Source organism: Hordeum vulgare, unplaced genomic scaffold (assembly GCF_904849725.1).
Source record: "Hordeum vulgare subsp. vulgare unplaced genomic scaffold, MorexV3_pseudomolecules_assembly, whole genome shotgun sequence".
Classification (NCBI taxonomy): Eukaryota; Viridiplantae; Streptophyta; class Magnoliopsida; order Poales; family Poaceae; genus Hordeum; species Hordeum vulgare.
In genome coordinates, this window is record NW_025422520.1 from 34,428 (window position 1) to 56,911 (window position 22,484).

At 36.5% G+C, this 22,484-nt stretch overlaps 1 protein-coding gene and 6 non-coding genes across 7 annotated transcripts; 4 read left to right on the forward strand and 3 right to left on the reverse strand.

Annotated features, from left to right (window-relative positions):
- Window positions 1–680: 680 nt before the first annotated feature.
- TRNAS-UGA lies at window positions 681–768 on the reverse strand. The gene has a single exon. It is a non-coding gene; the product is annotated as a tRNA-Ser (tRNA).
- Window positions 769–1,592: 824 nt separating this feature from the next.
- Window positions 1,593–1,663, forward strand: TRNAG-GCC. Its single transcript has one exon. It is a non-coding gene; the product is annotated as a tRNA-Gly (tRNA).
- Window positions 1,664–1,768: 105 nt separating this feature from the next.
- LOC123418803 (DNA-directed RNA polymerase subunit beta) lies at window positions 1,769–19,690 on the forward strand. Its single transcript, XM_045107067.1, has one exon. It carries the CDS (start codon window positions 9,033–9,035, stop codon window positions 12,261–12,263), a length of 3,231 nt encoding a protein of 1,076 aa, XP_044963002.1. The 5' UTR covers window positions 1,769–9,032; the 3' UTR covers window positions 12,264–19,690.
- Window positions 2,112–2,185, reverse strand: TRNAM-CAU. The gene has a single exon. It is a non-coding gene; the product is annotated as a tRNA-Met (tRNA).
- On the forward strand, window positions 4,149–4,220 carry TRNAT-GGU. The gene has a single exon. It is a non-coding gene; the product is annotated as a tRNA-Thr (tRNA).
- On the forward strand, window positions 4,871–4,952 carry TRNAY-GUA. Its single transcript has one exon. It is a non-coding gene; the product is annotated as a tRNA-Tyr (tRNA).
- Window positions 7,797–7,867, reverse strand: TRNAC-GCA. The gene has a single exon. It is a non-coding gene; the product is annotated as a tRNA-Cys (tRNA).
- Window positions 19,691–22,484: the final 2,794 nt, after the last annotated feature.

The following is a 22,484-nucleotide window of genomic DNA, read 5'->3' on the forward strand; positions in this document are numbered from 1 at the left end:
TTATCCGAGTGAGTTTTATGGACCCACCGGGCCAGAAGCTTCTCAAGCTCAAGCATTTACTTTTCTAGTTAGAGACCAGCGTCTTGGAGCTAATGTGGGATCCGCTCAAGGACCCACAGGTTTAGGGAAATATCTAATGCGTTCCCCAACTGGGGAGGTTATCTTTGGAGGGGAAACTATGCGTTTTTGGGACCTTCGTGCTCCATGGTTAGAACCTCTAAGGGGCCCCAACGGTTTGGACTTGAGTAGGTTGAAAAAAGACATACAACCTTGGCAAGAACGGCGCTCAGCAGAATATATGACCCACGCTCCTTTAGGCTCTTTAAATTCCGTGGGTGGCGTAGCGACCGAGATCAATGCAGTTAATTATGTCTCTCCTAGAAGTTGGTTATCAACTTCTCATTTTGTTCTAGGATTCTTCTTTTTTGTGGGCCATTTATGGCATGCAGGAAGAGCCCGAGCTGCTGCAGCAGGTTTTGAAAAGGGAATCGATCGTGATTTGGAACCTGTTCTTTACATGAACCCTCTTAACTAAGATTTTCTTATTTATACCTGTTCTACTTTTTTTCTGTTCTGGCTCGGTTATTCTATCTAGCCGAGCCATTCATTCCTTTTTATGAAAGAAAGATAAGGGACAGAATAAAAAAAAATGAAAGAAACAAACGTATTCAATAAGCAAAAGGAGAGAGAGGGATTCGAACCCTCGATAGTTCCTAGAACTATACCGGTTTTCAAGACCGGAGCTATCAACCACTCAGCCATCTCTCCACCGCCTAATCCTTATTTTACTCCTACAAATAGAACATAGCCATATAAAAAATAAAAATATTTATTAACCTCTAGAAAGATATCAGATACAAGTTCCTTTTCGATATATCTCTGTATACTGTATACACGGATACAGGATCCGCTATACCCGCTTGTGAAATAAAGACTAAATAACCTCCTCTCACCCCCATATCCAAATAAAAAAGAGGTTAAGTAATAAATTTTAATTAAAGAGAAGAATCAATGGATTCATGATTAAACCCCTCCTACTTCTTGTATTTTTTTACAATTTTGGTTAAGTGAGGGATCAAATATGTAGTCAACTTTATTTGATGGTAGCTTGGAGGATTAGAAATATGACTATTGCTTTCCAATTAGCTGTTTTTGCATTAATTGCGACTTCCTCAGTCTTAGTAATTAGTGTACCCCTTGTATTTGCTTCTCCTGATGGTTGGTCAAATAATAAAAATGTTGTATTTTCCGGTACATCATTATGGATTGGACTAGTCTTTCTCGTAGCTATTCTGAATTCTCTCATTTCTTAAATTAAATTTGGTTAATATTTAGTAACCCCATAAAAAAGAAATAATAAAGGCCATTTAAAAAATTCGAATAGTGAGACGTATTAAAACGCAATTTGCGTTCCGAATTGCTAGCTCTTCTCTTTCAGTATTATGAAATTCCCATTAGAATATTCATTGACAGATAATAAAAAAAGGAAAACTCTAATATCTAATATAATAGAATAGAAAATGAAATGAAACGGTCGACCCAGACATAGACGGTCGACCCAAGCGGATATACGCTATAAAATATATACCGTAGCGAGCGTAGTTCAATGGTAAAACATCTCCTTGCCAAGGAGAAGATACGGGTTCGATTCCCGCCGCTCGCCCGCTTAATTTATCAAAGTACTATGATAAAAAGTTTAGTCTAGTTAATTGTTTAACTACTTATATTAAATTAAGTATTAATTAAGTATTAGTCTAGTGCCGTATCCCTTACTATATTTACCCTTCCTTTGCATCCCCCTCAAAAAAAGAGGGCGCTCCGGAGGCAGAAATAGAACTAGCCAACAGAGCCCCAAAATTGGGTATTAACTGAGACAAACAACGGGCAAACTGTTTTTAAAAGGAAGGGAGAGGTAGACTGTCCCTTTCATTTCATTTTTATTTTCTGCAAGGTAGGGAGAAGCCTTGCGCCTTCTTTTTGTGAAGGCAAGTGGCTTCGCAAATTGCTCAATTTTGCCCTCTAGGGCCCGGAACTAATGAATAAAAAAGGGTTGGATACGCCCCTCTACCATATCTAGAGAAATAGAATACTCCTTTTATAGAGACTGCTAAGTGCGGAGACGGGAATCGAACCCGTGACCTCAAGGTTATGAGCCTCGTGAGCTACCAAACTGCTCTACTCCGCTCTGTAGTACCAGAAACTGGTGGACAAAAAAGGCTTGAATACAAGCCTTTAACATGTCTAGACAAATAGAATACTCCTTTTATACAGAATGGAGCGGGTAGCGGGAATCGAACCCGCATCGTTAGCTTGGAAGGCTAGGGGTTATAGTCGACGTTGGTTGATTATTTTTAACGTCTCTAATTCAAAACCGAACATGAAATTTTGATTTCATTCGGCTCCTTTATGGATATTCTCACCACTTAACATCTATGTCAGCTTTTCTATTTGAATGGAACCAAAGCTCTCTGCTTTCTAGATGATCCTTATAGAGTAGGAGATAGAAATTCTATCTAAATCCATCTAATCTACTTACTTCGTTCCCTAATTTCATTCAAGAGATCCTGAGGAAAAGAATTGGGTTTCCACCGAGCTGAAACAATATGCGGATGGTTCTAGTAAACCAAAACTATCGTTTTTTAGCTATTTGGCTTCCTTATCCTTTAACAAAAGAAGATTTAGTTACGATTGGAAATCAACTTTTTTGTATCTTCATCCATAGATCCTTTACTCATATTTTCAAAATTGGAATACTTAAATCCAATGCAAAATTATGCTTCGCGACTCTGTACTCATATCATAATCCAATTTTTATTTTGGATGCAATTTAAATTAGTTTTTGGGTACAAATCGCCAGAATGTATATTCTTCCTCAATATGCTATTGAGAGGAAAAGGATTTAATCCTTTATAAGAACTAAAGTTTTCATCGGAATATAAAAAAAAACTTAAGGATGCCTTAAGTATATCATTTCAAATTCAGTTATTAATAGAACGAATCACACTTTTACCACTAAACTATACCCGCTACATTGTATATTATGGTATAAATGGTACCCTTTGTCAAGGATAGCCATTTGACAAGGAGGCTAATTCCCCCTTATTGAATCAGATGGAGAAGGTTCATGACACTGAGCCATTGGTACTTCTACTTCGATCGCGCGCCTTTACTTTAGGATTTAGATAGCCCCTCTCCCTCTGGTCTGTAAAATAAATCTCTTCTTACCCTGCTAATAGCGCCTGAACCAAATGTATTTATTTTGATTAGGATCCTATCCTATTCTACGGTTACGACTACAATAATCATTATTTACTTTGCGAGGACGTAAGTGTGCCAGACTGCTAAATTGTTTTATTATTCCTACAATATAAACTAGGGGATATAGGGGGTAACACTGTCCCTATAAATTCCTTTTTTCCTTTTCTTTTTTGTCCAGAATTGAACAAAAAAGAAATTATAGAAGATGTTTTCTTCCCCCATTAAGTCCGAGCCATAGAGTAAGAGTGAGATGAGTTTTCCAAATTCATCATAGACTTTCCCTATGGCTTGATAGAAGTAAGAAGCAAAGAGTTGTAACTTAAAGAGTCGTAACTTAAAGAAAAAAACGGACAGGGCTGACAGATTTACCTGATGTAAAGAAGATCCTAAAAGTCTATGATTAGTCGACTCTCTCCATTTAACACTTTCCTCTCTCTCCTTTTTTCCACTGACTCAATGCTAGTTTATTAGATTCTTGTTTAAAAGAATCAAAAAAGTTCAATAGAACTAAGAACACATAAAAAATAGCATAGAGGATCAAGGCCATTACCAAAAGTTCCTCCCAAGGATCCTATCCTATTGGGTATCTGTTCCCTGCCTTTTCCCGCTAGGATTGGAAATCTTATATTTTCCATATACCATTGAATCCTTGGGGTTCCAGAATCCGCCTATTTTACTAGCCTTCGGAAACGGAAAACCATGAACCAAGAAGAGTTGGGTATGTTTTTTTTTCTTAATTTTATTTTGAGCTCTCAAGATATCAATACATATACAATCTATACATAATGTCTCTCTCTATATCTCTATATATTATATATATATAATATGTACATTATGCAGTAGACCCATAATGGGAAATCAAAGTGGCAAATTTTTGAATTAAATAAAAAGCCCTTTTAACTCAGTGGTAGAGTAATGCCATGGTAAGGCATAAGTCATCGGTTCAAATCCGATAAAGGGCTTTTTAAATTAGTGGTAGAGTAATCTCGTGCTAAGACGTAAGTCATTGGTTCGAATCTGATAGAGTACTTTTCTACTAAATTGATTCGCTTTTTTCTTTGTTTTTGAAGCTTTCTCTTTAGAGAATTTTATGACTTAGTGCGGGATGAATGCATTTTTGGTCTGAACACTAAATGAAGCACGGAATGGAAATAAAAAAAAAATTGGACTCTTTTTCATCTTATCTTAGATCAATAAAATAACTACCTGTACTGAACTAATCTAGAATCCCTTTTAGTAATCCATTCTTATTCTATACATTTAAAATGAATTTCCCTAAAAGGTAGAGGATGATCCATGAATTAATCTAACCATCAACTAAAAAAATCCTAGATGAAAACATAGCAGAAAAGTTAGAAAAACTCTTTGCTTTGGATCTAGTTATACTTTTCGAGTATATTGACAATTCAAAAAAACTGCTCATACTATGATTATAGTATAATCACGAGCGGTTGTATATGGCCCTATCGTCTAGTGATGCCCCTATCGTCTAGTGGTTCAGGACATCTCTCTTTCAAGGAGGCAGCGGGGATTCGACTTCCCCTGGGGGTAGGGAGTATTATGAAAGGAGGTTAATCATAGATTAGCAAAAACCCTAGAATAAATTCTTCCTGGGTCGATGCCCGAGTGGTTAATGGGGACGGACTGTAAATTCGTTGACAATGTCTACGCTGGTTCAAATCCAGCTCGGCCCAAAAATCTAGGGCTTCGTGAATATGAACTAAATCCTTTTGTTTTTCTCCCATAAAATAAAATGTCTGATCTATAGAAATAAAAGAGAAATAAAAAAGGGGATTTTTTTTTCTAATCCATATCTCTCTCATTCCTTTCTTACAAACAAAAGAGTTTTTCTTGTTGAAGGGTGGATTATTATCCATTTTTAGTGATAAAAAATCACGACATACTAGTTATGTCACTCTCACTATACCCACGTATAATATAATATTAATATGTGGGTATGTAGTATATGATTCGTCTATTTCTTAGAGTACGACAGACGAATCGAATCTTCTTATGGTTCTATTTAAGAATGGGTATGCCATACACCCCGCGGGGATTGTAGTTCAATTGGTCAGAGCACCGCCCTGTCAAGGCGGAAGCTGCGGGTTCGAGCCCCGTCAGTCCCGAACTAGGGTTCAATGAATGGAGAAATTCATATTTCCTTTTTCCATGAAAAAAAAGGGGCAGGGAGCAAGATCAAATACCCATAGGGCACCCTTACTTCACTTTTTTATTTTGCATCTCTCATTAAAGAGGGAGGGAAGGAGTATAGGAATTTTTTTCACTACTCCCGATCGATAAAGATAAAGAAAGACACACATACGATATGTGGATTAGTAGAATTTTAGGATATTACTCTATCTTTCTTTATGATGATACCATCCTCATCTTAATTTCCTATTCCACTGTTATGGAATAGAGTACCGGTATTTTACCGGAATCCATACATAAATTGTATTCCCTTTTTATTTCAGACCTCTTTTCCCCATCTCACTTCTACTGCTTATTTGGATGTCTATGTGACCCATAGAAAGTTGCTCATATAATACATACATAATTGTATGTATAACTATAAGAAAAAGGAAGAGAAATTGTATAAGATTAAGAAAGCTCGTGGGTTAGAGATATAGAAAAGAAAAAGTAGAAAAAAAAGGATTAAAAAAGAGGGAATTCCTAATCCAATCAAAAAACCCATTTTGGTCTTAGTATGGATATAGGATCTTCCTATGTTATACTATATAACTCTCATCCATGAATTGATTTGATAGATCCGATATTCATAATATTGAATTGATTCAGTATTATCAGAATGCAAGCCCTACCCTTGAATTTACAAGATACCCCTTTTTCCTCTCCATGGGATTACATCCCGAGTTATTGTGAAAATAAAAAATAAAGAGGTTATGGAAGTCAATATTCTCGCATTTATTGCTACTGCACTGTTCATTCTAATTCCTACTTCTTTTTTACTTATTATTTATGTAAAAACAGTCAGCCAAAATAATTAAGTGGAATTCCAATTAATCATTGAAGAAATGAAAAAGGGATTAAATAAAAAAAATCCAAGTCTTAAATGAAAGGATCTGGTTGGAATCTTAAAGTGTGGTAGAAAGAACTACATATAGTTTTTTCTACGACACTTTAGAGTCTTTCTATTATATTATCTTTGAATCTACATAGAATAGATTAGTAGATTGAAATAGTTAAGTAGTCTAATTCAATTTCTTTTTTCATTGCATCCACTTAATTTCAATCAGGTCAAAATAAAAAAATCGAAGACAATTCTTGACCAAAGAATCCATGGAAGGAAAGAAAAATAATATAAGAATAGACTATAGTAAAAAGTAAAAGGAAAAAACCAGCGAATCTTTCATGCTTAAATATCCCGCGAGATGCTTCAAAAGAGAATAAAAATTATTCTAAGAATAAAGAAAGAGTATAAAACAAATGGAAAATGTGTGATATGCCGTGAATAGTTCCGTGGAAGAAAGTCTAATTTTCTTATGTATAGAACTTTTTTTAACCATTAGTCATTTCTAGTAGAAATTCTTAATTGGTATAATGGCTCTTTCTTACAATACAAGAGTTTCTTACAGGAGTGAAACAAAACTAAAGAAAAAGATTAAAGAATAACGTTTGACAAAATAATTAATGCAAAACGATCAATTAAAAAAAGAATTGATACAACAATTTGATTACTTAATCAATTAGTAGTATCGTATCCCTAGAGTCCACTCCTTCCCCATACTACTAGTGAAAGAGAAAATGTAAAGACTACCATTAAAGCAGCCCAAGCGAGACTTACTATATCCATCTAAATTATGTCTCCTATTTCTATGAAGGGATTATTCTACTATTGATCAATAATCATAGTGGAATCAAGGGTACAGAGTCAAAAAGGGCTTCTGCCCTAAGGCCATGGATCAATCAGTTCAAGGAATTTACTCCTAACAAATTCTTATAGGAATTCTTGTAGAATTAGAGAGCATTAAAAATACGATACTATAAAGCCCTTTTTTCCTTACCTTAAAAAAGAAAGAGTACGGGAATGATGTCCTGAATAGAAGAAGCGGGAATAGGAAGATTTTTTATTCCTTTTGTTACTCTAGTGTATGTAGGTCACATAAGATGTACGATAAAAAAATGTATGATAATTAGGAAGTCTTGATATTCTTTCGTGGAGTCCCTTCTGGAATCTTAGATTGAAAAAGAGAAGAATGCCCCTTAGGGACCTTTCTTTGGATACCAAGATTTCTGACATCTTATCCTCGTATTTAAAAATTCTCAAATCGAATCAATTAAGAACCAATTCAAATTCATATAATAAAAGAATAAGGAAACACTACCTCACCCCTATTGATAACCATTTTGGCCACTACCGCCAAAACAAACCCTAACCCTAGTTTAAGGATAGAACTATGGTATGGTTTCTCTAAACCCAGTATCGGCAGGCTTAGTTACTCTCTTGCCCGAACTTATGCGAAGTAAAAATTGATTGAATTCGATCAGTACTAGAAAACCTAAGTATTTTATTGATCAGGCGGCACCCAGATTTGAACTGGGGATAAAGGATTTGCAGTCCCCTGCCTTACCGCTTGGCCATGCCGCCAAAAAATCCGATCGAAAATCTAGAAAACAGCAAGTATTCATCCACGTTTTCTTACGAAAAGCCCCTTTCTTTTATTTTGAATATAATTAAACTTACTTTTTTCCAATCTTTTTCAAAAAAGATACTCCTGCTTTTTTTGATCCAGTTTCGATTATTCTCCTCGATAGATTCTATCTTAAAACATACATTGCTAACACAATAAAACTTCCCATTTCTTTCTATTGAGATGAAAAAGAAGAAAAGTGGATTTCTAGTCACAGGCTGCAAAATTCAGAACAAATTGGAACCATTAACTAGAATTCTCTTTCTTTTTTGAATTGCAGTAGTGAACTACTCTTAAATCGGTATTATCTCCCCCCCTTCAATTTCAATGGCATAATAAAATATTATGGCTTTATGCTTAATCCGTGTATAGGTGAACTTTAGGTCCGAGCAGCATTATTATCCAAAGATCCCCTTTATGTACATATCTCTATGGGGAATCGTGCTTTAATTTTTCAAAGTATTAAATTAAATATCTTGAATAAAAAAAGGAAATTTGCTCTGATATTAGAGTATAACCTGACTATCTTGGCCTACCCAAGTGAAATTACGATAAAAGAAAAGCATGGATATGGGGAGAGGTGGATAATTAGATTGGCATGTACTTAAAAAAGGGACTTACTTTATTTTAGAATTCCACAATGAAATACTTAATTTTCTAGCAATTATACTACTCCGATCCGAAATAAAAAAGAACCCTCAAATTATTTTTAGAAATTAAAGTAAGCACGCTATTCTAAATCGAAGTAAAGTAAAACTTTCTAGTGTATTATATTACGGCTTTATTACATTCATAGAAAGGGGATAAAATGAGAAATCTTTGCCATTCAATCTGATTAGAATATTATAAAGTATAAGTGGCATAATTTTTTTTGTAGGAATATTTTAGCAATTCATTTTCATTTCATTTGTACCCCTGGTAAACTAGAATTTTCGTCGAAATGGTCTCTATTCATATGTATGAAATACATATATGAAATACGTATGTGGAGTTCCCTAGAATTTCATGTGATTCAGTAAACAGAATATAGATTCCATGATTGCTAGATCAATCCGTAGGGATTGATGAAGAGTGAGCTGATAATGGAATTTTTCTTTGATAAACAGGAAACTTAAGATTAAGATGCTCCGGAATGGAAACGAGGGAATGTCCACAATACCCGGATTTAGTCAGATCCAATTCGAGGGATTTTTTAGGTTCATTAATCAAGCCTTGGCAGAAGAACTTGACAAGTTTCCAACAATTAAAGATCCAGATCACGAAATTGCATTTCAATTATTTGCGAAAGGATATCAATTGCTAGAACCCTCGATAAAAGAAAGAGATGCTGTGTATGAATCACTCACCTATTCTTCCGAATTATATGTATCTGCGAGATTAATTTTTGGTTTCGATGTGCAAAAGCAAACCATTTCTATCGGAAACATTCCTATAATGAATTCCTTAGGAACCTTTATTATAAATGGAATATACCGAATTGTGATCAATCAAATATTGCTAAGTCCTGGTATTTACTACCGCTCGGAATTAGATCATAAGGGAATTTCTATCTACACCGGGACTATAATATCAGATTGGGGAGGGAGATCGGAATTAGCAATTGATAAAAAAGAAAGGATATGGGCTCGCGTGAGTAGAAAACAAAAGATATCTATTCTAGTTCTATCATCAGCTATGGGTTCGAATCTAAGAGAAATTCTAGATAATGTTTCCTACCCTGAAATTTTCTTGTCTTTCCCGAATGCTAAGGAGAAGAAGAGGATTGAGTCAAAAGAAAAAGCTATTTTGGAGTTTTATCAACAATTTGCTTGTGTAGGTGGGGACCTGGTATTTTCGGAGTCCTTATGCGAGGAATTACAAAAGAAATTTTTTCAACAAAAATGTGAATTAGGAAGGATTGGTCGACGAAATATGAATCGGAGACTTAATCTTGATATACCTCAGAACAATACATTCTTGTTACCACGAGATGTATTGGCCGCTACGGATCATTTGATTGGAATGAAATTTGGAACGGGTATACTTGACGATGACGATATGAATCACTTGAAAAATAAACGTATTCGTTCGGTTGCGGATCTGTTACAAGATCAATTCGGATTGGCTCTTGGTCGTTTACAACATGCAGTTCAAAAAACTATTCGTAGAGTATTCATACGTCAATCGAAACCGACTCCCCAAACTTTGGTAACTCCAACTTCAACTTCAATTTTATTAATAACTACTTATGAGACCTTTTTTGGCACATACCCATTATCTCAAGTTTTTGATCAAACGAATCCATTGACACAAACTGTTCATGGGCGAAAAGTGAGTTGTTTAGGTCCTGGAGGGTTGACGGGGAGAACCGCAAGTTTTCGGAGCCGAGATATTCATCCGAGTCACTATGGGCGTATTTGTCCAATTGACACGTCTGAAGGAATCAATGTTGGACTTACTGGATCCTTAGCAATTCATGCGAGAATTGATCACTTGTGGGGATCTATAGAGAGTCCGTTTTATGAAATATCTGCTGAGAAAGCAAAAGAAAAAAAAGAGAGACAGGTGGTTTATCTATCACCAAATAGAGATGAGTATTATATGATAGCAGCAGGAAATTCTTTGTCCTTGAATCAAGGTATTCAGGAAGAACAGGTTGTTCCAGCTAGATACCGCCAAGAATTCTTGACTATTGCATGGGAACAGATTCATGTTAGAAGTATTTTTCCTTTCCAATATTTTTCTATTGGGGGTTCTCTCATTCCTTTTATTGAGCACAATGATGCGAATCGGGCTTTAATGAGTTCTAATATGCAGCGCCAAGCAGTTCCACTTTCTCGGTCCGAGAAATGCATTGTTGGAACTGGATTGGAACGCCAAACAGCTCTAGATTCGAGGGTTTCCGTTATAGCCGAACGCGAGGGAAAGATCATTTCTACTGATAGTCATAAGATACTTTTATCAAGTAGTGGGAAGACTATAAGTATTCCTTTAGTTAACCACCGTCGCTCTAACAAAAATACTTGTATGCACCAAAAACCTCGGGTTCCACGGGGTAAATCCATTAAAAAAGGACAAATTTTAGCAGAAGGAGCTGCTACAGTTGGGGGGGAACTTGCTTTAGGAAAAAACGTATTAGTAGCTTATATGCCATGGGAAGGTTACAATTTTGAAGACGCAGTACTAATTAGCGAACGTTTGGTATATGAGGATATTTATACCTCTTTTCACATCCGGAAATATGAAATTCAGACGGATACGACAAGCCAGGGCTCCGCTGAAAAAATCACTAAAGAAATACCACATCTAGAAGAACATTTACTCCGCAATTTGGACAAAAATGGAGTTGTTAGGTTGGGATCCTGGGTAGAAACTGGTGATATTTTAGTAGGTAAATTAACGCCTCAGATAGCGAGCGAATCATCATATATCGCAGAAGCTGGATTATTACGGGCCATATTCGGCCTTGAGGTTTCCACTTCAAAAGAAACTTCTCTGAAATTACCTATAGGTGGAAGAGGGCGCGTTATCGATGTGAAATGGATCCAAAGGGACCCCCTCGACATAATGGTTCGTGTATATATTTTACAGAAACGTGAAATCAAAGTTGGGGATAAAGTAGCCGGAAGACATGGGAATAAAGGGATCATTTCCAAAATTTTGCCTAGGCAAGATATGCCCTATTTGCAAGATGGAACACCCGTTGATATGGTCTTCAATCCCTTAGGAGTACCCTCCCGAATGAATGTGGGACAAATATTTGAAAGCTCGCTCGGATTAGCGGGGGATCTGCTAAAGAAACATTATAGAATAGCACCCTTTGATGAGAGATATGAGCAAGAGGCTTCAAGAAAACTTGTGTTTTCAGAATTATATGAAGCCAGTAAAGAAACAAAAAATCCATGGGTATTTGAACCCGAGTACCCGGGAAAAAGCAGAATATTTGATGGAAGAACAGGCGACCCCTTTGAGCAACCTGTTCTAATAGGGAAGTCCTATATCTTAAAATTAATTCATCAAGTTGATGAGAAAATTCATGGGCGTTCTACTGGGCCCTACTCACTTGTTACACAACAACCGGTTAGAGGAAGAGCCAAGCAAGGGGGACAACGAGTAGGAGAAATGGAAGTTTGGGCTTTAGAAGGATTTGGTGTTGCTCATATTTTACAAGAGATACTTACTTATAAATCTGACCATCTTATAGCTCGCCAAGAAATACTTAATGCTACGATCTGGGGAAAAAGAATACCTAATCATGAGGATCCTCCAGAATCTTTTCGAGTGCTCGTTCGAGAACTACGATCTTTGGCTCTAGAACTGAATCATTTCCTTGTATCTGAAAAGAACTTCCAGGTTAATAGGGAGGAAGTTTGATCGGAATAAATATAAATTCTTTTCTTATTTCTATTTTATGATTGACCAATATAAACATCAACAACTTCAAATTGGACTCGTTTCCCCTCAACAAATAAAGGCTTGGGCTAACAAAAACCTACCTAATGGAGAAGCCGTTGGCGAAGTCACAAGGCCCTCTACTTTTCATTATAAAACCGATAAACCAGAAAAAGATGGATTGTTTTGCGAAAGAATCTTTGGACCCATAAAAAGCGGGATTTGCGGTTGTGGCAATTCTCGAGCGAGCGGAGCTGAAAACGAAGACGAAAGATTTTGCCAAAAATGCGGGGTAGAATTTGTGGATTCTCGGATACGAAGATATCAAATGGGATACATCAAACTCGCATGTCCCGTGACTCATGTGTGGTATTTGAAAGGTCTTCCTAGTTATATCGCGAATCTTTTAGATAAACCTCTTAAGAAGTTGGAGGGCCTAGTATACGGCGATTTCTCTTTTGCTAGGCCCAGCACTAAAAAACCCACTTTTTTACGATTACGAGGTTTATTCGAAGAGGAAATTGCATCCTGTAACCACAGCATTTCTCCCTTTTTTTCTACCCCAGGCTTTGCAACATTTCGAAATCGGGAAATTGCGACAGGAGCAGGTGCTATTAGAGAACAATTAGCAGATTTGGATTTGCGAATTATTATAGAGAATTCTTTGGTCGAATGGAAGGAATTAGAAGACGAGGGGTATAGTGGAGATGAGTGGGAAGATAGAAAAAGACGAATAAGAAAAGTTTTTTTGATTAGACGCATGCAATTGGCGAAACATTTTATTCAAACAAATGTAGAACCAGAATGGATGGTTTTGTGCTTATTACCGGTTCTTCCTCCCGAATTGAGACCTATTGTTTATAGGTCTGGAGATAAAGTAGTGACTTCAGACATTAATGAACTTTATAAGAGAGTTATCCGTCGGAACAACAATCTTGCCTATCTATTAAAAAGAAGTGAATTAGCGCCAGCAGATTTAGTAATGTGCCAGGAAAAATTGGTACAAGAAGCCGTGGATACACTTCTTGATAGTGGGTCCCGCGGGCAACCGACGAGGGATGGTCACAATAAAGTATACAAATCACTTTCAGATGTAATTGAAGGTAAAGAGGGAAGGTTTCGCGAGACTCTGCTTGGGAAACGGGTCGATTACTCGGGGCGTTCTGTCATTGTTGTGGGTCCTTCGCTTTCATTACATCAATGTGGATTACCTCTAGAGATAGCAATAAAGCTTTTTCAGCTATTTGTAATTCGCGATTTAATCACGAAACGCGCCACTTCTAATGTCAGGATTGCTAAAAGGAAAATTTGGGAAAAGGAACCCATTGTATGGGAAATACTTCAAGAAGTTATGCGGGGACATCCTGTACTGTTAAATAGAGCACCTACTCTGCATAGATTAGGCATACAGGCCTTTCAACCCACTTTAGTAGAGGGGCGTACTATTTCTTTACACCCATTAGTGTGTAAGGGTTTCAATGCAGACTTTGATGGAGATCAAATGGCTGTTCATCTACCTTTATCCTTGGAAGCTCAGGCGGAAGCCCGTTTACTTATGTTTTCTCATATGAATCTCTTATCTCCTGCTATTGGGGATCCTATTTGCGTACCAACCCAAGACATGCTTATCGGGCTTTATGTATTAACAATTGGAAAGCGTCGAGGTATTTGTGCAAATAGATATAATAGTTTCAGAAACTATCCAAATTTAAAAGTCAATTACAATAATAATAATTCTAAGTATAGGAAAGATAAAGAACCCCATTTTTCTAGTTCTTATGATGCACTGGGAGCTTATAGACAAAAACTAATCAGTTTAGATAGTCCCTTGTGGCTACGATGGAACCTGGATCAACGCGTCATTGGGTCAAGAGAAGTTCCGATTGAAATTCAATATGAATCTTTGGGGACTTATCATGAGATTTATGCTCACTATCTAATAATGGGAAATAGAAAAAAAGAAATTCGTTCGATATACATTCGAACCACTCTTGGTCATATTTCTTTTTATAGAGAAATAGAGGAAGCCGTACAAGGATTTAGTCAGGCCTATTCATACACTACCTAAACAAGAAAGTTAGATTCGGCGATGCCCCTCCCCTTTGCTTTCGGGGGGCATTCCGATTTCCCTAGTATCATCATTATTTGCCACGCGAATCCAGATTGAGATTGAGGCAATTAAGTTAATTAAATTTTCGAATCACTGACTCAGGCCCATTGTCGAATCCTACTCAGCAATTGTCGAATCCTACTCAGCCGAAAAGGGGGTACTTATGTATGGCGGAACGGGCCAATCTGGTCTTTCATAATAAAGAGATAGACGGAACTGGTATGAAACGACTTATTAGCAGATTAATAGATCATTTTGGAATGGGATATACATCCCATATACTGGATCAACTAAAGACTCTGGGCTTCTATCAAGCCACTACTACATCGATTTCGTTAGGAATCGAGGATCTTTTAACAATACCCTCTAAGGGATGGTTAGTCCAAGACGCGGAACAACAGAGTTTTCTTTTGGAGAAACACTATTATTATGGGGCTGTACACGCGGTAGAAAAATTACGCCAATCTGTTGAGATATGGTATGCGACAAGTGAATATTTGAAACAAGAAATGAATTCAAATTTTCGGATAACGGATCCTTCTAATCCAGTCTATCTAATGTCTTTTTCAGGAGCCAGAGGAAATGCATCTCAAGTACACCAATTAGTAGGTATGAGAGGATTAATGTCGGACCCTCAAGGACAAATGATTGATTTACCTATTCAAAGCAATTTACGCGAGGGACTTTCTTTGACAGAATATATAATTTCCTGCTATGGAGCCCGCAAAGGGGTTGTAGATACTGCTGTACGAACAGCAGATGCTGGATATCTTACACGTAGACTTGTTGAAGTAGTTCAACATATTATTGTGCGTAGAAGAGATTGTGGTACTATCCGAGGTATTTCTGTAAGTCCTCAAAATGGGATGACGGAAAAACTTTTTGTCCAAACACTAATTGGTCGTGTATTAGCAGACGATATATATATCGGTTCACGATGCATTGCCGCGCGAAATCAAGATATTGGAATTGGATTAGTCAATCGATTCATAACTGCCTTTCGAGCACAACCATTTCGAGCACAACCAATATATATTAGAACCCCCTTTACTTGCCGAAGCACTTCTTGGATCTGTCAATTATGCTATGGCCGGAGTCCTACTCATAGTGATCTGGTGGAATTGGGAGAAGCCGTAGGTATTATTGCGGGTCAATCAATTGGGGAGCCAGGGACTCAACTAACATTAAGAACTTTTCATACTGGCGGAGTATTCACAGGGGGTACTGCCGACCTTGTACGATCCCCTTCGAATGGAAAAATCCAATTCAATGAGAATTTGGTTCACCCCACACGTACCCGTCATGGACAGCCTGCTTTTCTATGTTATATAGACTTGCATGTAACTATTCAGAGTCAAGATATTCTATATAGTGTGAATATTCCCTCAAAAAGCTTGATTCTAGTGCAAAATGATCAATATGTAAAATCTGAACAAGTAATTGCGGAGATTCGTGCCGGAACGTCCACTTTACATTTTAAAGAAAGGGTACAAAAGCATATTTATTCTGAATCAGACGGCGAAATGCACTGGAGTACTGATGTTTACCATGCGCCCGAATATCAATATGGTAATCTTCGTCGATTACCAAAAACAAGCCATTTATGGATATTATCCGTAAGTATGTGCAGATCCAGTATAGCGTCTTTTTCACTCCACAAGGATCAAGATCAAATGAATACTTATGGTAAAAAAGATAGGGAAATTCTTGATTATTCAACGTCGGATCGAATCATGTCCAATGGCCATTGGAATTTGATCTATCCTTCTATTTTTCAAGATAATTCAGATTTGTTGGCGAAAAAGCGAAGAAATAGGTTCGTCATTCCATTACAATATCATCAAGAACAAGAGAAAGAACTAATATCCTGTTTTGGGATTTCGATTGAAATCCCCTTTATGGGTGTTTTACGTAGAAATACTATTTTTGCTTATTTTGACGATCCCCGATACAGAAAAGATAAAAAGGGTTCAGGAATTGTTAAATTTAGATATAGGACCCTAGAAGAAGAATATAGGACTCGAGCGGAAGACTCAGAAGAGGAATATGAGACCCTAGAACACGAATACAGGACCCGAGAGGACGAATATGAAACCCTAGAAGAATCTAAATATGGAATCCTAGAAGACGAATACGAATATGAAACCCTAGAAAACGAATATGGGAGCCCAGAAAACAAATATGGGAACCCAGAGAACGAATATAGGACTTTAGAGAAAGACTCAGAAGAGGAATATGGGAACCCAGAGAGCAAATATAGGACCCAAGAGGACGAATATGGAACTTTAGAAGAAGACTCAGAAGACGAATATGGCAGCCCCGGGGAAAGCGGCGAGGAAAAATATGGTACTTTAGAGGAAGACTCAGAAGAAGACTCAGAGGACGAATACGAGAGCCCAGAGGAAGATTCCATCTTAAAAAAAGAGGGTTTGATTGAGCATCGAGGAACAAAAGAATTTAGTCTAAAATACCAAAAAGAAGTAGATCGGTTTTTTTTCATTCTTCAAGAACTTCATATCTTGCCGAGATCTTCATCCCTAAAGATACTTGACAATAGTATTATTGGAGTGGATACACAACTCACAAAAAATACAAGAAGTGGACTAGGCGGACTGGTCCGAGTGAAGAGAAAAAAAAGCCATACGGAACTCAAAATATTTTCCGGAGATATTCATTTTCCTGAAGAGGCAGATAAGATATTAGGTGGGTGTTTGATACCGCCAGAAAGACAAAAAAAAGATTCTAAGGAATCAAAAAAAAAGAAAAATTGGGTCTATGTTCAACGGAAAAAAATTCTCAAGAGCAAGGAAAAGTATTTTGTTTCCGTTCGCCCTACAGTGGCATATGAAATGGACGAAGGAAGAAATTTAGCAACACTTTTCCCGCAGGATCTCTTGCAAGAAGAAAATAATCTCCAAATTCGACTTGTCAATTTTATTTATCATGAAAATAGCAAGTTAACTCAAAGAATTTATCACACAAATAGTCAATTTGTTAGAACTTGCTTAGTAGTGAATTGGGAACAAGAAGAAAAAGAAAAGGCTGGTGCTTCCCTTGTTGAGGTAAGAGCAAATGATCTTATTCGCGATTTCCTAAGAATTGAGTTAGTCAAGTCCACTATTTCGTATACACGAAAAAGGTATGATAGGACAAGTGGAGGACCGACTCCCCATAATAGGTTAGATCGCGCCAATAGCAATTCTTTTTATTCCAAGGCGAAGATTGAATCACTTAGCCAACATCAAGAAGCTATTGGCACTTTGTTGAATCGAAATAAAGAATACCAATCTTTGATGATTTTGTCGGCATCCAACTGTTCTCGAATTGGTTTATTCAAGAATTCAAAACATCCCAATGCGATAAAAGAATGGAATCCTAGAATTCCTATTCTAGAAATTTTTGGGCCCTTAGGGGCTATTGTAGCTAGTATATCGCATTTTTCTTCATCTTACTATTTACTAACGCATAATAAAATCCTGCTAAAAAAATATTTGTTCGTTGACAATTTGAAACAAACCTTCCAAGTACTTCAAGAACTTAAATACTCTTTAATAGATGAAAATAAAAGGATTTCCAATTTCGATAGTAACATAATGTTGGATCCATTCCTTTTGAATTGTCACTTTGTCCATCATGATTCTTGGGAAGAGACATTGGCAATAATTCACCTTGGACAATTTATTTGTGAAAATGTATGTCTATTTAAATCGCACATAAAAAAATCTGGTCAAATTTTCAGTGTAAATATGGATTCCTTTGTTATAAGAGCAGCTAAACCTTATTTGGCCACTACAGGAGCAACTGTTAATGGTCATTATGGAGAAATCCTTTACAAGGGAGATAGGTTAGTTACGTTTATATATGAAAAATCGAGATCTAGTGACATAACGCAAGGTCTTCCAAAAGTGGAACAAATCTTTGAAGCGCGTTCAATTGATTCATTATCCCCCAATCTCGAAAGGAGAATTGAGGATTGGAATGAGCGTATACCAAGAATTCTTGGGGTCCCTTGGGGATTCTTGATTGGAGCTGAGCTAACCATAGCCCAAAGTCGTATTTCTTTGGTTAATAAAATCCAAAAGGTTTATCGATCCCAAGGGGTACAGATCCATAATAGACATATAGAGATTATTATACGCCAAGTAACATCAAAAGTGCGGGTTTCCGAAGATGGAATGTCTAATGTTTTTTCGCCTGGGGAATTAATCGGACTATTGCGAGCGGAACGAGCAGGGCGAGCTTTGGATGAATCGATCTATTATCGGGCAATCTTATTGGGAATAACAAGGGCTTCCCTGAATACCCAAAGTTTCATATCTGAAGCAAGTTTTCAAGAAACTGCTCGAGTTTTAGCAAAAGCTGCCCTACGAGGTCGCATTGATTGGTTGAAAGGCTTGAAAGAAAACGTAGTTCTGGGGGGGATTATACCTGTTGGTACCGGATTCCAAAAATTTGTGCATCGTTCCCCACAAGACAAGAACCTTTATTTCGAAATAAAAAAAAAAAATCTATTCGCGTCGGAAATGAGAGATTTTTTGTTTCTCCATACAGAATTAGTTTCTTCAGATTCTGACGTAACAAACAATTTTTATGAGACATAAAAACCCCCATTTAACATTTAACCCTAAGGATACATAAAACATATTTTTTACTTTACTAGACTTTTGAACTTAGAACACTAACAGGTTAAATTTTAGATTTTTAAGATTTTTATTTTAATAAGTAAAACAAGTCAGTTAATTCATTAAATTAAGGTTTTGTTTATACCATGTATCAATGTATCAATGGCCAACTCTTAGTACAAGGTTCTCTCAGAACAATTATTATTTTATTTATTTCAAGCTATTTCGGATCTTTCTTAATCTTCAAAAAGAAATAAATTCCGTAATGGAATGTTAGGATGAAAAAAAAAGGAAGTGTGGAAAAAATGACAAGAAGATATTGGAACATTAATTTGAAAGAGATGATAGAAGCAGGAGTTCATTTTGGTCATGGTATTAAGAAATGGAATCCTAAAATGGCCCCTTACATTTCGGCAAAGCGTAAAGGTACTCATATTATAAATCTCGCTAGAACGGCCCGTTTTTTATCAGAAGCTTGTGATTTAGTTTTTGATGCAGCAAGTCAGGGAAAAAGTTTCTTAATTGTTGGTACCAAAAAAAGAGCAACAGATTTAGTAGCATCAGCTGCAATAAGGGCTCGTTGTCATTATGTTAATAAAAAGTGGTTCAGTGGTATGTTAACGAATTGGTCGATTACGAAAACTAGACTTTCTCAATTTAGAGACTTAAGAGCGGAAGAAAAAATGGGAAAATTCCACCATCTCCCAAAAAGAGATGTGGCAATCTTGAAGAGAAAATTATCTACCTTACAAAGGTATCTCGGCGGGATCAAATATATGACGAGATTGCCAGACATTGTGATCGTCCTTGATCAGCAAAAAGAGTATATAGCTCTTCGGGAATGTGCCATTTTGGGAATTCCTACTATTTCTTTAGTCGATACAAATTGTGACCCGGATCTCGCGAATATATCGATTCCAGCCAACGATGACACTATGACTTCAATTCGATTGATTCTTAACAAATTAGTATTTTCAATTTGTGAGGGCCGTTCTCTCTATATAAGAAATCGTTGATTAAGAATATATAGTGAATTCTTGGACAACTGCGTAGATTTATGGAATGACTTACTATATCTTTTTTTGCATAGAATTTGTTTTGCATAGAAAAAAGAAGGGGAATATTGATATATATTAGAGGGTATTGATATATATTATGATCTGATGTGCTTTCTTGGTATCCTAAATATCAAATTAATAGTTCAAGTTGCTGAGTTGAGAAAGAGATGGTTGAATCAAAAGAATTCCTTTTTTGAAGTTCAATTTTTATCAGAGGACAATATGAATATTATACCTTGTTCCATTAAAACACTCAAGGGGTTATACGATATATCGGGTGTAGAAGTAGGCCAACACTTCTATTGGCAAATAGGAGGTTTTCAAATTCATGCCCAGGTACTCATCACTTCTTGGGTCGTAATTACTATCTTGCTAGGTTCAGTTGTCATAGCTGTTCGGAATCCACAAACCATCCCGACCGACGGGCAGAATTTTTTTGAATATGTCCTTGAGTTTATTCGAGACTTGAGCAAAACTCAGATTGGAGAAGAATATGGTCCCTGGGTTCCCTTTATTGGAACTATGTTCCTTTTTATTTTTGTTTCAAATTGGTCGGGTGCTCTTTTACCTTGGAAAATTATAGAGTTACCCCATGGGGAATTAGCAGCGCCCACGAATGATATAAATACTACTGTTGCTTTAGCTTTACTCACGTCAGCGGCATATTTTTATGCTGGTCTTAGCAAAAAAGGATTGAGCTATTTCGAGAAATATATTAAACCAACCCCAATCCTTTTACCAATTAACATCCTAGAAGATTTCACAAAACCATTATCGCTTAGCTTTCGACTTTTCGGGAATATATTGGCGGATGAATTAGTCGTTGTTGTTCTTGTTTCTTTAGTCCCCTTAGTAATCCCTATACCGGTCATGTTTCTTGGATTATTTACAAGCGGTATTCAAGCTCTTATTTTTGCAACATTAGCCGCAGCCTATATAGGTGAATCCATGGAGGGTCATCATTGAATTGACTAGTTTTGGAATATAGTATTTTTTTTTTCAGCTTAGCTCAATTCATGCATGGTTCCAGATAATCTGCTTGGTTGCAATAGTTAGAAATGCGTATGAATATATAGCCTAGAGTTGTAGGAGAGAGAATAGAATAGACTATATTATGGAATTTTCAAAGTATATATGCATTAAGGAGGGTGGAGTCAGGCTAGATCTATACTATAATAAATATCCTTAATATCTATAAGTGGAGTCCTCTTTTATGCGGGTTTCCACTTTAAGCAATGATTTTAGAATCCGATTCAATAGAAAATGAGAAAATATGCAAACAAAATAGAAGAAACAAATGTATATAGGATATTGATATTATATTATATATTCCTAGGTTAGATTCATTATCTAATCCGATATATGGATATAGAATTCCCTTCTATGTAGTTCGGACAATTCACATTTCAATTTGATTTCAATTTGTACTTTTTAGTTACTTTACTTCTCCCCAATAGAGCTTAGAAGTAAGAATTTTTTGGTTGATTGTATCCTTAACCATTTCTTTTTTTTTGACACGAGGAACTACTCACCATGAATCCACTAATTGCTGCTGCTTCTGTTATTGCTGCTGGATTGGCCGTAGGGCTTGCTTCTATTGGACCTGGAGTTGGTCAAGGTACTGCTGCAGGACAAGCTGTAGAAGGTATTGCGAGACAGCCAGAAGCAGAAGGTAAAATACGAGGTACTTTATTGCTTAGTCTAGCTTTTATGGAAGCTTTAACAATTTATGGACTAGTTGTGGCACTAGCGCTTTTATTTGCGAACCCTTTTGTTTAATCCTAAAAAAAAAAGTTCTTTCGATTTCGATTAGATACTTTTTTCTTTTTTTAGTAAATTGGTATTTGCTTCCGCAATTCCAATTATATCAATACTTTATTTAATTTACTCCTATTTATTACTCCTGGAATTATCTATTTATCGGGACAGATAATACCGCATTCTAGGAAGGGCTGAGTTGAGTATGATTAATTTAGAAGATATGCTCGCCTTCTTATTTCCCGTCCTTAGTTTAGGAAAGTGGAAAGTTTTTTCCTTTTATTTTAGGAATTTTGGGAACGGAACATTTCAACAAAGGAAGCCTTTCACCGGTCAAACAAGACCTAAGACTTAATCTAAAAGAAATTACTAGATTGAATCTATTTGCATTAAAAAAACCGATCAAAAAAGGGCGAGCGAAGTAAGTGATCGAAAAACTTTGTTCTTTGTTCGTCCTATCTATAAGAGGAGAGCATATGAAAAATGTAACCCATTCTTTCGTTTTTTTAGCTCACTGGCCATCCGCTGGCAGTTTCGGGCTTAATACCGATATTTTAGCAACAAATCTAATAAATCTAACTGTAGTGGTTGGTGTTTTGATTTTTTTTGGAAAGGGAGTGTGTGCGAGTTGTCTATTTCAAGAATAGATTGGATC

Coding starts and splice junctions, on each gene's coding strand:
- LOC123418803 (XM_045107067.1), top strand. CDS start 9,033: ATGCTCCGGAATGGAAACGAGGGAATGTCCACAATACCCGGATTTAGT.